This window comes from Lampris incognitus, chromosome 17 (assembly GCF_029633865.1).
Source record: "Lampris incognitus isolate fLamInc1 chromosome 17, fLamInc1.hap2, whole genome shotgun sequence".
Lineage (NCBI taxonomy): Eukaryota > Metazoa > Chordata > Actinopteri > Lampriformes > Lampridae > Lampris > Lampris incognitus.
The window spans coordinates 41193596-41207345 of record NC_079227.1 but is presented as its reverse complement, the minus strand read 5'-3'; the positions used below and the strand labels follow the sequence as shown (position 1 = coordinate 41207345).

General features: G+C 48.1%; 1 protein-coding gene across 1 annotated transcript; it reads left to right on the top strand.

The window, feature by feature from the left end:
- Positions 1-6976: 6976 nt before the first annotated feature.
- On the top strand, positions 6977-13079 carry LOC130127684 (cytochrome P450 26A1). The gene is made up of 7 exons (XM_056297398.1): positions 6977-7226; positions 7664-7888; positions 8665-8946; positions 9724-9873; positions 10358-10492; positions 10846-10992; positions 12181-13079. The coding sequence occupies exons 1-7, from the start codon at positions 7038-7040 to the stop codon at positions 12520-12522; spliced, it is 1470 nt and encodes a 489-aa protein (XP_056153373.1). The 5' UTR covers positions 6977-7037; the 3' UTR covers positions 12523-13079.
- Positions 13080-13750: the final 671 nt, after the last annotated feature.

Here is a 13750-nt window from a genome sequence, read left to right as displayed (position 1 = left end):
TATCAGATTCGGGTTCTTCATCAGATGTCATGTAAACCTCCACCATCATGTATCATGTAAACCTCCACCATCATACAGTCTCTCTCACCACGGATCAGATTCAGGTTCTTCACCAGATGTCATGTAAACCTCCACCATCATGTATCATGTAAACCTCCACCATCATACAGTCCCTCTCTCAACACGGATCAGATTCAGGTTCTTCCAGCAGACGTCATGTGAACCTCCACAATCATACAGTCTCCCTCTCAACACGGATCAGATTCAGGTTCTTCCATCAGACGTCTTGTAAACCTCCACCATCATACAGTCTCTCTCAACACGGATCAGATTCAGGTTCTTCCAGCAGACGTCATGTAAACTTCCACCATCATACAGTCTCCCTCTCAACACGGATCGGATTCAGCTTCGTACAGCAGACGTCATGTAAACCTCCACCATCATACAGTCTCTCTCACCACGGATGAGATTCAGGTTCTTCAACAGATCCACCATCATGTAAACCTCCACCATCATGGATCATGTAAACCTCCACCATCATACAGTCTCTCTCACCACGGATCAGATTCAGCTTCGTACAGCAGACTTCATGTAAACCTCCACCTTCATACAGTCTCCCTCTCAACACGGATCAGATTCAGGTTCTTCCAGCACATGTCATGTAAACCTCCGCCATCATACAGTCTCTCCCCACGGATCAGATTCGGGTTCTTCATCAGATGTCATGTAAACCTCCACCATCATAGATCATATAAACCTCCGCCATCATACAGTTTCTCAACACGGATCAGATTCAGGTTCGTACAGCAGACGTCATGTAAACCTCCACCATCATCCAGTCTCTCTCACCACGGATCAGATTCAGGTTCTTCACCAGATGTCATGTAAACCTCCACCATCATGTATCATGTAAACCTCCACCATCATACAGTCTCTTTCTCAACACGGATCAGATTCAGGTTCGTCCAGCAGACGTCATGTAAGCCTTCACCATCATGGATCATGTAAACCTCCACCATTATACAGTCTCTTTCTCAACACGGATCAGATTCAGGTTCTTCCAGCAGACGTCATGTGAACCTCCACAATCATACAGTCTCCCTCTCAACACGGATCAGATTCAGGTTCATCCATCAGCCGTCATGTAAACCTCCACCATCATACAGTCTCTCTCAACACGGATCAGATTCAGGTTCTTCCAGCAGACGTCAAGTAAACTTCCACCATCATACAATCCCTCTCTCAACACGGATCAGATTCAGGTTCTTACAGCAGACGTCATGTAAACCTCCACCATCATGGATCATGTAAACCTCCACCATCATACGGTCTCCCTCTCAACACGGATCAGATTCAGGTTCTTACAGCAGACGTCATGTAAACCTCCGCCATCATACAGTCTCTCTCACCACGTATCAGATTCGGGTTCTTCATCATATGTCATGTAAACCTCCACCATCATAGATCATATAAACCTCCGCCATCATACAGTCTCTCAACACGGATCAGAGTCAGGTTCTTCAGCAAATGTCATGTAAACCTCCACCATCATGGATCATGTAAACCTCCACCATCATACAGTCTCTCTCTCAACACGGATCAGATTCAGGTTCTTCAGCAGATGTCATGTAAACCTCCACCATCATGGATCATGTAAGCCTCCGCCATCATACAGTCTCTCTCAACACGGATCAGATTCAGGTTCTTCCAACAGACGTCATGTAAACCTCCACCATCATACAGTCTCTCTCTCAACACGGATCAGATTCAGGTTCTTCCAGCAGACTTCATGTAAACCTCCACCATCATACAGTCTCTCTCAACACGGATCAGATTCAGGTTCTTACAGCACACGTCATGTAAACCTCCACCATCATACAGTCTCTCTCAACACGGATCAGATTCAGGGTCTTACAACAGACGTGGCGCGGCTCTTTGTGTCCTCTTTGGAGAGTTAACATTGCACACAATACTGTGGTTGATCAGTTACTTTTCCAAATTGTCCAATGTAATTACCGTCCCATCCCCCCCCATCCCCCATCCCCCCACCCCCCCCCACACACACACACACACATACACACAGCGCTGCTCCGTGTTTGACGGACAGTGAACTTGGTGTGCTCGCGCGCCAGAGTTCACCGAGATGTCAGAGTCCGCGTGGAGCAGGTCACACACGGGTCAGTGCGCGCGCATGGGGCTGAGGCAAATGAAATACACACACACACACACACACACACACACACACACACACACACACACACACACACACACACACACACACACACACACACACACAGTACCCTCGCTCAACTTTGAGTCCCTCTTTCTGACACATCCGGCCGCGTGCTGTCCGCCTCCCTGAGCCTCCAGAAAGCCGTTAGCGCTCCGCTGTGACGTCACTCTTCCCTGCCGCGACTGTCGAGGAAAGTGATGCACGGAGCGATATGAAAGTGTGTGTGTGTGCGTAGTTTGTCTTTATATTGTGTTGTCATTACTTTGTCTTGTGTCTTTAAGCAGCCACTAAGCTAAATTGCTTGTGTGTGTAAATATCTTTTACCTCTGCCTCACACACGTTCCACAGATGTATGTTTGTATTTATCTTCTGTATACTCTCCAGATATTGTTTATTTATTTATTCGTATTGGATTCTTTTTCTTTTTTTTGTATTTTTTATTTTATTGTCATTTTGTTACTGTTGTTGTTGTTGTTGCTGTTGTTTGTTTCTCTTGTTGCGGTTTTGGAGTTGCCAGAATAACGATGTTACTGTGTTTACTTGTTCAGGAAGTGTGTAACTAATAAAGCTGTGAGTCTTTGATGTTGGGCAGATGAAAGGATTCTGACTGATTGAAGTGAGGGTGAACTTATCATGTCTGTCATGATGTGAAGGACACACACCTACCTACACGACAAATTGTGACGTCACAGATCATACAGTTGATACAGAGGCCGAGCCGACTAATGAATGAATGACTAATGAGTCAGGTTCCCCGGATGTAAAGTCCATCAGCAGGCCTGCACATGTTGACAGATGAGAGTAGGGTTGCCAACTCCTTGAAATGGAAATAAGGAACGGGACAGGGGAGGGGTTGGATGGACAGGGTGGCGCGGGCATAACAAATATAATGTGCCTTACAGTATACACACACACACACACACACACACACACACACACACACACACACACACACACACACACACACATATATATATATATATACACTCACCGGCCACTTTATTAGGCACACCCGTCCAACTGCTCGTTAACGCAATTTTCTAATCAGCCAATAACATGGCAGCAACTCAATGCATTTAGGCATGTAGACATGGTCAAGACGATCTGCTGCAGTTCAAACCGAGCATCAGAATGGGGAAGAAAGGTGATTTAAGTGACTTTGAACGTGGCATGGTTGTTGGTGCCAGACGGGCTGGTCTGAGTATTTCAGAAACTGCCGATCTACTGGGATTTTCACGCACAACCATCTCTAGGGTTTACAGAGAATGGTCCGAAAAAGAGAAAATATCCAGTGAGCGGCAGTTCTGTGGGCGAAAATGCCTTGTTGATGCCAGAGGTCAGAGGAGAATGGCCAGACTGGTTCGAGCTGATAGAAAGGCAACAGTAACTCAAATAACCACTCATTACAACCGAGGTATGCGGAAGAGCATCTCTGAACACACAACACGTCGAACCTTGAGGCAGATGGGCTACAGCAGCAGAAGACCACACCGGGTGCCACTCCTGTCAGCTAAGAACAGGAAACTGAGGCTACAATTCGCACAGGCTCACCAAAATTGGACAATAGAAGATTGGAAAAACGTTGCCTGGTCTGATGAGTCTCGATTTCTGCTGCGACATTCGGATGGTAGGGTCAGAATTTGGCGTCAACAACATGAAAGCATGGATCCATCATGCCTTGTATCAACGGTTCAGGCTGGTGGTGGTGGTGTAATGGTGTGGGGGATATTTTCTTGGCACACTTTGGGCCCCTTAGTACCAATTGAGCATCGTGTCAACGCCACAGCCTACCTGAGTATTGTTGCTGACCATGTCCATCCCTTTATGACCACAGTGTTCCCATCTTCTGATGGTTACTTCCAGCAGGATAACGCGCCATGTCATAAAGCTCGAATCATCTCAGACTGGTTTCTTGAACATGACAATGAGTTCACTGTACTCAAATGGCCTCCACAGTCACCAGATCTCAATCCAGTAGAGCACCTCTGGGATGTGGTGGACCGGGAGATTCGCATCATGGATGTGCAGCCTACAAATCTGCAGCAACTGCGTGATGCTATCATGTCAATATGGACCAAACTCTCTGAGGAATGTTTCCAGTACCTTGTTGAATCTATGCCACGAAGGATTAAGGCAGTTCTGAAGGCAAAAGGGGGTCCAACCCGGTACTAGCAAGGTGTACCTAATAAAGTGGCCAGTGAGTGTATATACATACATAAATATAATATTTTATATATAATAAGGAGCTATTCCTTATTTTAAGGAATGGTTGGCAACCCTAGATTTGAGTCAGGATATAGACCCTAGATGTGAGTCAGGATACAAACCCTAGATGTGAGTCAGGATATAGACCCAAGATGTGAGTCAGGATATAGACCCTAGATTTGAGTCAGGATATAAACCTTAGATGTGAGTCAAGATATAAACCCTAGATGTGAGTCAGGATATAAACCCTAGATGTGAGTCAGGATATAGACCTTAGATTTAAGTCAGGATATAAACCCTAGATGTGAGTCAGGATATAGACCCTAGATGTGAGTCAGGATATAAACCCTAGATGTGAGTCAGGATATAGACCCAAGATGTGAGTCAGGATATAGACCCTAGAGGTGAGTCAGGATATAAACCCTAGATGTGAGTCAGGATATAAACCCTAGCTGTAAGTCAGGATACAAACCCTAGATGTGAGTCAAGATATAAACCCTAGATGTGAGTCAGGATATAGACCCTAGATGTGAGTCAGGACATAAACCCTAGATGTGAGTCAGGATATAGTCCCTAGATGTGAGTCAGGATATAAACCCTAGATGTGAGTCAGGATATAAACCCTAGATGTGAGTCAGGATATAAACTCTAGATGTGAGTCAGCATATAGACCCTAGAGGTGAGTCAGGATATAGAACCTAGATAATTCATGCATTGACGTCGACCCTGCTGATGACAGTTAATACAGTGGTAATAAAGTTGTTATTATTATTGTATTAATGCATGCGTGGACGTCGACCCTGCTGATGACAGTTAATACAGTGGTAATAAAGTTGTTATTATTATTGTATTAATGCATGCGTGGACGTCGACCCTGCTGACGACAGTTAATACAGTGGTAATAACGTTGTTAATATTATTGTATTAGTGCATGTGTGGACGTCGACCCTGCTGACGACAGTTAATACAGTGGTAATAAAGTTGTTATTATTATTGTATTAATGCATGCGTGGACGTCGACCCTGCTGATGACAGTTAATACAGTGGTAATAAAGTTGTTATTATTATTGTGTTAATGCATGCGTGGACGTCGACCGCGGTCCTCAACAATACCGTTCAATAAAGTGGGAAGCGGAAGTGAAACACACTCCAGTCATAGTGAACACACGGGGCGAGCTTCCCAGTTTGACTGGCTGACTGGTTTGACTGGCCGACTGTTTTTTTTCTGGCCGACTGGTTTTGACTGGCTGACTGGGTTGACTGGCCGACTGCTTTTGTCTGGCCGACTGCTTTTGACTGGCTGACTGGGTTGACTGGCCGACTGGTTTTGACTGGCCGACTGGTTTGACTGGCCGACTGGTTTTGACTGGCCGACTGGTTTGACTGGCCGACTGCTTTTGTCTGGCCGACTGCTTTTGACTGACTGACTGGGTTGACTGGCCGACTGCTTTTGACTGGCCGACTGGTTTGACTGGCCGACTGGTTTTGACTGGCCGACTGCGTTGACTGGCCGACTGCTTTTGTCTGGCCGACTGGATTTGGCTGGCTGACTGGTTTTCAGTCCAGTCACAAACCACCTTTAATGCACAACAAGAGCGTAAAGGCATCATGGGAAGGTGACAAGACTGAGAGCGTGTTCGCCGTTTACAGCTCAGTCACTGCGCGCGTGACGGGGGCACCGTGCTCTCCACTCCCTCTGACCCGGGTTTGAACCCGGCGCACAGCAGCGGATGTGGTGTTCACGGGCCGTCGGCGGCGCGCGGCGTCGTGAGTGGTTGTAGGTTCAAGGCGTCTTCGCTGATAAGAAGGAGGGCCAATCAGCGAGCTGCTGTTCTGCCATGGCGGCCGCGGGGTGACGGCGAGGGTACGAGCGCTGTAGACGTGGGCGTGAATCAGCGCTTCATCCGGCGCAGTCCGTAAGCCAACAGCTAAATGAGTGACACGCAGACAGGAAGGAAGGGCCCACCACCTCAAATGCACCGATGTGTTTTTATATATTCGGCCAGGACTGGCCAAGGCGCTTGCATGAAAGGGCCGAACCCGCAGGGGGCCTGGAAAAAGACGACAGAAGCGCGGCAAAGAGGAAAGGAATCCGTGTGGGGTTTCCTGCGTGGTTGCAGAGCAGCAGCTGGGACTTGTTTCTGAAGCGCTGCTCCTCCACGCAGTCCGCCCTGCAGCCGGGGCTTAAGCCATGCATGAGCGTGTAAACCGGCTCAGCTCCCCACAAAGGAGCCTCGGGGCGCGCGGCATTGTTCCGACGGAACCGCCACCTTTTCACAGTGAAATGCGCCGGGGTGTCGGGGTGCCACGGGGATTTAAGGCGCTCCCCTTGTGACAAATGGCGACGTGAAGCCGAGGGGGCTCTGACGAGCCTCCCGGCCGGACGGCGGCAGCCCCGTGGGCGGAGCGACGTGACACCACAATTAAAGATGAACTTTGTTTGAACTAAATTATAGAGGGCAGCAGGCCGGGGACAGACCCGGGCGCAGATAAAAGAGGCGCATCAACTCCGTTTGACGCTCAGTCGCCGCACCTGGAGACGCACCGGGACCGGCCCAACCGCTCCACTGCCGACCTGGACGAATCCTTCTCTTTAAAAATGGCATTGAACACATTGTTAGCGACGTGTTTGTGCACACTGGTCCTTCCCATGCTGTTGTTTCTGGCGGCGGTGAAACTGTGGTCCATCTACCAGATCCGCGGCAGAGACCCGAGCTGCCGCAGCCCGCTGCCGCCCGGGTCCATGGGCCTGCCCTTCATCGGCGAGACGCTGCAGCTCGTCCTCCAGGTAAACCCACACCGCACCCGTCTTGCTGTGCACCAGGTAAGATTATTTATCAAATGCCACCTGGGAAAGGGTCTGTGGCCTGATCTGGATCAGAACTGTAAGTCACGTGGTGGCGATGCCTACCTGAGTACGAATGAATGGGCAGACGCAGAAAGTGCGGCTTTAAAGTGCGCGTGCCGCAGCTATCTCCTCCCTGACGTGTTCACTTCTGCTTAGACGCGATCTACACACGTGTGTGGTCGATAAAACGTGTTTTCAGTGTTCCAAATAAACGGGTTTGTCGCAGGATTTTGGCCATGTGGGGCTCGTGTGATCCAGCTCTGGCGACGCGGAAGCCCTTTAAAAGCCAGACCTTGACTGGGACGACAAGCGATTCCCGCTCTGCGCTCCGTTTCAGCGTGTCTGTAACTCCCCGTCCTCGTCACCTCTTCTTGCAGAGGAGGCGGTTCCTGCGGATGAAGCGGCAGAAGTACGGCTTCATCTACCGGACGCACCTCTTCGGTAGCCCCACCGTGCGCGTGACGGGGGCGGACAACGTGCGGCACATTCTGCTCGGCGAGCACAAGCTGGTGACGGCGCAGTGGCCCGCGTCCGTGCGCACGATTCTGGGCTCGGACACGCTCTCCAACCTGCACGGCGCCCAGCATAAGACCAAGAGGAAGGTTTGTTGAGTTTGTGTTGATTCCGTTTGCGGATGTGTAAACATGATGTCGGCTCAGCTTGGGATCGGCTGCTGGTTGTTTCCGTCCAGGGAGGACAGCATGCTGCCACTTGGGCTCGCTGCCCTTTATCTTATGGTAAATGTGCGCGCTGTTATGCGCACCTTTAACTTGATCCAAATGATTGTCTTTAAAATCTGGCTTAGTCTTGGATAAAAATATACTCAGAATCTGACAAATAAACAACAACAACCCTAACGAGCCCCCTGTTGCCAAGCACAACTCCAAAACAGCCTTACTAGTAAGTTACCATGACTGCCTCGGAGCTTGGTGTTGTTATACTGCTTTTTCATTTTGCTCGCTAGTCATCAAATAGTGAGTCAGACTGCAGTAAAATGAGCATTGGACAGCACTTCTTGGCTGAGCAAAGACACGTGCATGTTGGGGTTAATACTCCTGCCTGTGTCCCTGAGCAAGGCAGTGGAAAGGAGAACTGCAGTTGGTCCCCGGGTGCTGCAGCCGCCCACCGCTGCTGTACAGTAGGATGGTGACATGCAGAGACACGTTCGTTGTAAGAATACAGTGACAAATAAAGTGGCTTTCTTTCTTTCTTTCTTTCTTTCTTTCTTCCCTTCTTTCTTTCTTGGTACGTTGAAGAGGAACTCTGTTGTAATGAACGGTGCTTAGTCAAAGTGTCTCAATCGAACCAAAATCATCCATCCATGACGAGGAGAGAACTTGCAGGGCGCAGATCCAAAGCTCTCTTTGTCTGTCTCCAGGCCATCATGCAAGCGTTCTCCTGGGACGCTCTGCAGCACTACATTCCCGTCATCCAGGAAGAGGTCCGGGGGGCCATGAGGGAGTGGCTTGAGAGGGACACGTGCGTAATGGTCTACCCTGAGATGAAACGCCTGATGTTCCGCATAGCCATGCGGATTTTGCTGGGGTTTGCCCCGGAGCAGATAAGGACAGACGAGCAGCAGCTGGTGGAGGCCTTCGAGGAAATGATCAAGAATCTGTTCTCGCTGCCCATTGACGTGCCCTTCAGCGGGCTGTACAGGGTAAGATGCAGGGCGCAGCGGAGGAAGGGACAGTACGTTCCTCCTCTCTTCTTGGGTTTGTAAACTATAATGCGGGACAAATAACGGCATGGCTGGACACTGAGGATGAACCATGATGGTGTACAGGAGGATAGAGGGTTGACTAGATGGACATATGTCAAAATCCATGTGAAGTAGAACACAACAGCTGTGAACTTGCTACCAATGTAGAGAATTCGGGGGCAGCTGGGGACCGCCGCAGCCGGGACGCGAACCCGGGCAGCCCGCACCACGGGCGACTGCTCTAACCAGTCAACTGAAGGGTCCAGCTGAACCTGTAGCCACTTAAAGCTGTTCCCTGGTGGGTGGCTGAAGGGATTTTAAAAGCTTTTAGACGACTCCTGAGCAGCAGCTTGGCATAAGCTTAATTAGATGGACGGGTAAATGAATGGACAAATGAATTAATGAATCTTGAATTGCATCAAACAGGTTTTGGAAAGTCCATATGTCAATATATAATGTCGAAACGATAGCTGTGTGGACCAGAATCAGAAGGTTGTTTGAGTTGTGTATGCTGTCTGTTGCATCCAGCTGTGTCCCTGGACACCTCATGAACAGGTCTGAAGGAAGGGTAGTGTGTAGTTTTACTTGGCTCACTCATTTCAATTTCTCTCCTTTCCTGTTTTCCCCTTTCTAATTCTCCCTTCCCACCCCCGTCTACTCCTCTCGTCTTAATTCTTCTGCCCTATGTATATTCCACTCCTCCCCTCCCTCCCTACCCCACACACACACACACAGGGTCTGAAGGCGAGGAACTTCATCCACTCAAAGATAGAGGAGAACATCCGGAAGAAGGTGCAAGAATGTGACAGGGAGGTGAAACACAGAGATGCGCTGCAGCAGCTCATAGACAGCAGCAAGAAGAACGGAGAGGCCTTCAGCATGCAGGTATCTTCTCCTACACCTGCGCTGTTGTTTGCAGTATCACAAGGACATTTACAGGTAAAATACTTGTTCCCAGGATTGTGAGTCAAGGACAAACAAAATACAGGCTCCAGCATCCCTGAGAGCAGGATAAGCGGTCTGGATGATGGATGCGTGGGTGACCCAACCTTCTTTTGTTTACATATAATACAGTGGCAACATGTCTACAATTACCTCAGGGAAAGATTCATGACATTTGGTGTGGAGGCACTTTCTCTTGTGTTGTTTAGGAAAAATTAGCTGTCATACCTCCTTCCTCGTGTAGTGTCATACTTGACTAATTATTATTATTATTATATCATCATTATCATCATCATCATTACTATCATCACCATCATTGTTGTTATTATTATTATTATCATTAGTAGTAGTAGTAGTAGTAGTAGTGTCAGGGAGTTAAGGGCCCGTTAACGTAGTGTGGGTGGTTGAACTTTCTGTCTCCTCCTAGGCCATTAAGGAGTCTGCTACAGAGCTGCTGTTTGGAGGCCATGAGACCACAGCCAGCACAGCAACCTCTCTGATCATGTTCCTGGGACTGAACCCGGAAGTAGTGGACAGACTGAGGCAGGAACTGATGGAAAAGGTACCAGAGTGAATCCAGATGTAGTAGATGTGACTACTTGCAGTAATAGTTGTAACACTTATATTCGAATGAGCTACTAGTGGTTCTACGGACCAGTAATGCTAGCTATAGCATTACTAGCACCTCCGCTCCATGTACAGGGTCAGGCAGTTTGTACTCAAACCAGAAATCCACTTGTTCTATACCAGGTTGGCAGTGAAAATGTAGTAAGGGTAAAGGAGCAAATGGCAGTATCTCTTGCATAGCCACAGGAAAATAAAGCAACATTTCGTATTCCACCTTCAAACCCTCAGTCTAGTAAATACTGACCTCTCCATCCCTTGCTCCCTTTCTATGTCTGGCTCTGTTGTCAGCAAGAACAGGGTGTAGACCTTCAGAGTCTGAATATTGAGTCCTTGGAGCAGTTGAAGTATGCTGGCTGTGTCATTAAAGAGACTCTGAGGCTCAACCCTCCAGTCCCCGGTGGATTCAGAGTGGCCGTCAAGACCTTCGAACTTAATGTAAGTTTCCAAAAAAGTCTCTATGGAACTTATATGGGTTGACATTGCGGCCGGTCACAGGTTTGATGTCTAGAAAGGCATGTGCATTTTGGATAGCTGTTTGTTTCGGTAAGGTATTAGGTAAGTGCCTACGTGCCCCTGATCCACCTCGACTCGGTAGGTTGCACAGGAGAAGAGCAAGAGACTAACACATTCCATCCTACACACTGTCATTAGCATTAGCATTAGTCTTTGTAGGACATGAATCAGATGAATTGTTACACAGCTGGCAACATCACCTAATAACATAGAAATAGGATGTTAGGGGGCATCTGGGCAGCGTGGCGGTCTATTCCATTGCCGACCAATACGGAGATTGCCGGTTCGAATCCCGTGTTACCTCCGGCTTGGTCGGATGTCCCTACAGACACAATTGGCCGTGTCTGTGGGTGGGAAGCCAGATGTGGGTATGTGTCCTGGTCACTGCACTAGCGCCTCCTCTGGTCGGTCGGTCAGGGCGCCTGTTTGGGGGGGAACAGCATGATCCTCCCACGCACTACGTCCCCCTGGTGAAATTCCTCACTGTCAGGTGAAAAGAAGCGGCTGGTGACTCCACATGTATGGGAGGAGGCATGTGGTAGTCTGCAGCCCTCCCCGGATCAGCAGAGGGGGTGGAGCAGCGATTACCCCAAGTGGGGTAATTGGCCAAGTACAACTGGTGAGAAAATGCGGAACCTCCCCACCCCCAAAAAATAAAATAAAATAGAATGTCAGAACTGTGGTGCGGCTTTTCAGCCCACCTGACTTCTTGCCAGTTAACTTTATCTACCCAGTGTTTTCAAAGCCTGGGCCTGAAATCAAGAGGGCCATTAACCCTTCAAACTGTTTCATTCATGAGATTTCTTCCTGAGTCAAAATGCTGTAGGTCAGCTTCTTATTTTCATGAAACATGCCTTCAAGATATTATACGCTGTTCCTTGTTTAAATATACGCTGTTCCTTGGTTTAAAGCAAGAGGGCGAAATAATATTAGAGACATGTAAACTGTTGTTGAGAGAGGAAAAAAATAATGCCGCTAATCATGTCAGTAAAATCCTGTGGAATCAGTTTCTCTCGTAAAGAAGTCGGTGAAAAGGCATTTTCTTGAAAAGGGGAAACGATGAAGAAAGCTTTATTTCAACTTAACTGATGATCCCCCCTCCCCCCTCAGGGCTTCCAGATTCCCAAAGGGTGGAACGTCATCTACAGTATCTGTGACACTCATGAGGTGGCTGAGGTCTTCCCCAACAAGGAAGAATTCCAGCCGGAGCGCTTCATGTCCAAACTCTCCAAACACTCCTCCTCCAGGTTCCAGTACATCCCGTTTGGCGGGGGTTCTAGGATGTGCGTGGGGAAAGAGTTTGCAAAAGTCCTGTTGAAGATTTTCCTGGTGGAGGTGGCTCGACACAGTAACTGGACTCTTCTAAATGGACCCCCCACCATGAAAACGGGACCTACAGTCTATCCCGTAGACAATCTGCCAACTAAGTTCACAAGCTACGTCCACAAGTGAAGCCTTGTTCTTTACAACAGACGAGGGGTTGCCCTCTGAAAGTGCAGCTGAAAGTTTTGTAGTAGAAATGTGTGTTGCTGTTAAGTTTTTATTTTTCTATTGTGGGTTGGAAGATGATTACCTTGGTGTTGGGCAGCACTAAGGTATGACTAAGAAAAGCAGAGCCTCAAACTGGTCAAGGTGTTATTGTTGGCACGGAATGAACCGTACATAGTGTAACGTGCATGGATGAGTAGTCGAACCCTTTAGACGACTGGTTAACGTTGTCGCTTGCGGTGTGGGAGCCGCGGGTTCGCGTCCCGGATGTGGCGTCCCGACCGGCTCTCCGAATCCGCTTCAACATCAGCTGTAGATGACCCAACTAAAACATGTATATTACATTTTATATTTAATTTTAATACACCAAATTTGTATCTATTCTTTTTTTATTACGAGGAAACACAACAAAACGAGAGGCACTACACATCGACGTGGAAAACCGTACCACTACAGCGTAACACTACATTTACAGAAGGATTTACTTTGTTCATGCGGCGTTTATATCTCACCCAGCTTATTTAAATGACATGTTTATTGTACAGGCCTTTTATTTAATAAATGTTTTTGTGGAGTGCTGAGTTTGTCTACTTAATATGGTTTATTTTATATGTCAGTTACTGATATTTGAACTTGTTCGTTGGTCTGTCTCATATGAGAGTCAGTAGGTTTTCACAAGAAAATTAAATCCTCTTTGCAGGTCTATGGATTTGTTTAATGTAGTGTAACGACCACGGATGACTAGACTCACTAGCCCTTGGCTAACGGGTCGGACCCTTTAGTTGACTGGTTAATGCAGGCGCCCTTGGTGCGGGCGCCCCGGTACAATACCGACTCGGGGTCCTTCGACTACATATGACGTCACGGATTATGTTGCGCTAGCTTTATAGTTATTTAGCTGTGTGTTTTTACAATCCACGCTGACACAGAGTTGGTTAGTAAAGGTGCGAGGCCCGAGCTGCGTCTAACGTCAATCTACTGTTTCCCGCTGTTCCTAAACTGAACTAGCCCCTACCCAAGCCCCTACCCAATCATCATGCGTGAAGTAGTGATGTCATCTGTAGTCGCAGGACCCCGAGCACATCCGGTAGGGCGAGTAGATCAAGTACTCACACCGGCTGCCCCCCGAATTCGCTCCAGGACTTTACTCGCCAATGGGAAGAAAAAAAAATTGGAGTCGTATTTTTTTCAA

What these genes read in the sequence shown, in the direction of transcription:
- LOC130127684 (XM_056297398.1), top strand. Translation starts at nt 7,038, where the DNA reads ATGGCATTGAACACATTGTTAGCGACGTGTTTGTGCACACTGGTCCTT. An exon ending in CCTTCAGCGGGCTGTACAGG is followed by an intron (nt 8,947 to 9,723) that starts GTAAGATGCAGG and finishes ACACACACACAG; the next exon opens with GGTCTGAAGGCGAGGAACTT. An exon ending in GGCAGGAACTGATGGAAAAG is followed by an intron (nt 10,493 to 10,845) that starts GTACCAGAGTGA and finishes CTCTGTTGTCAG; the next exon opens with CAAGAACAGGGTGTAGACCT.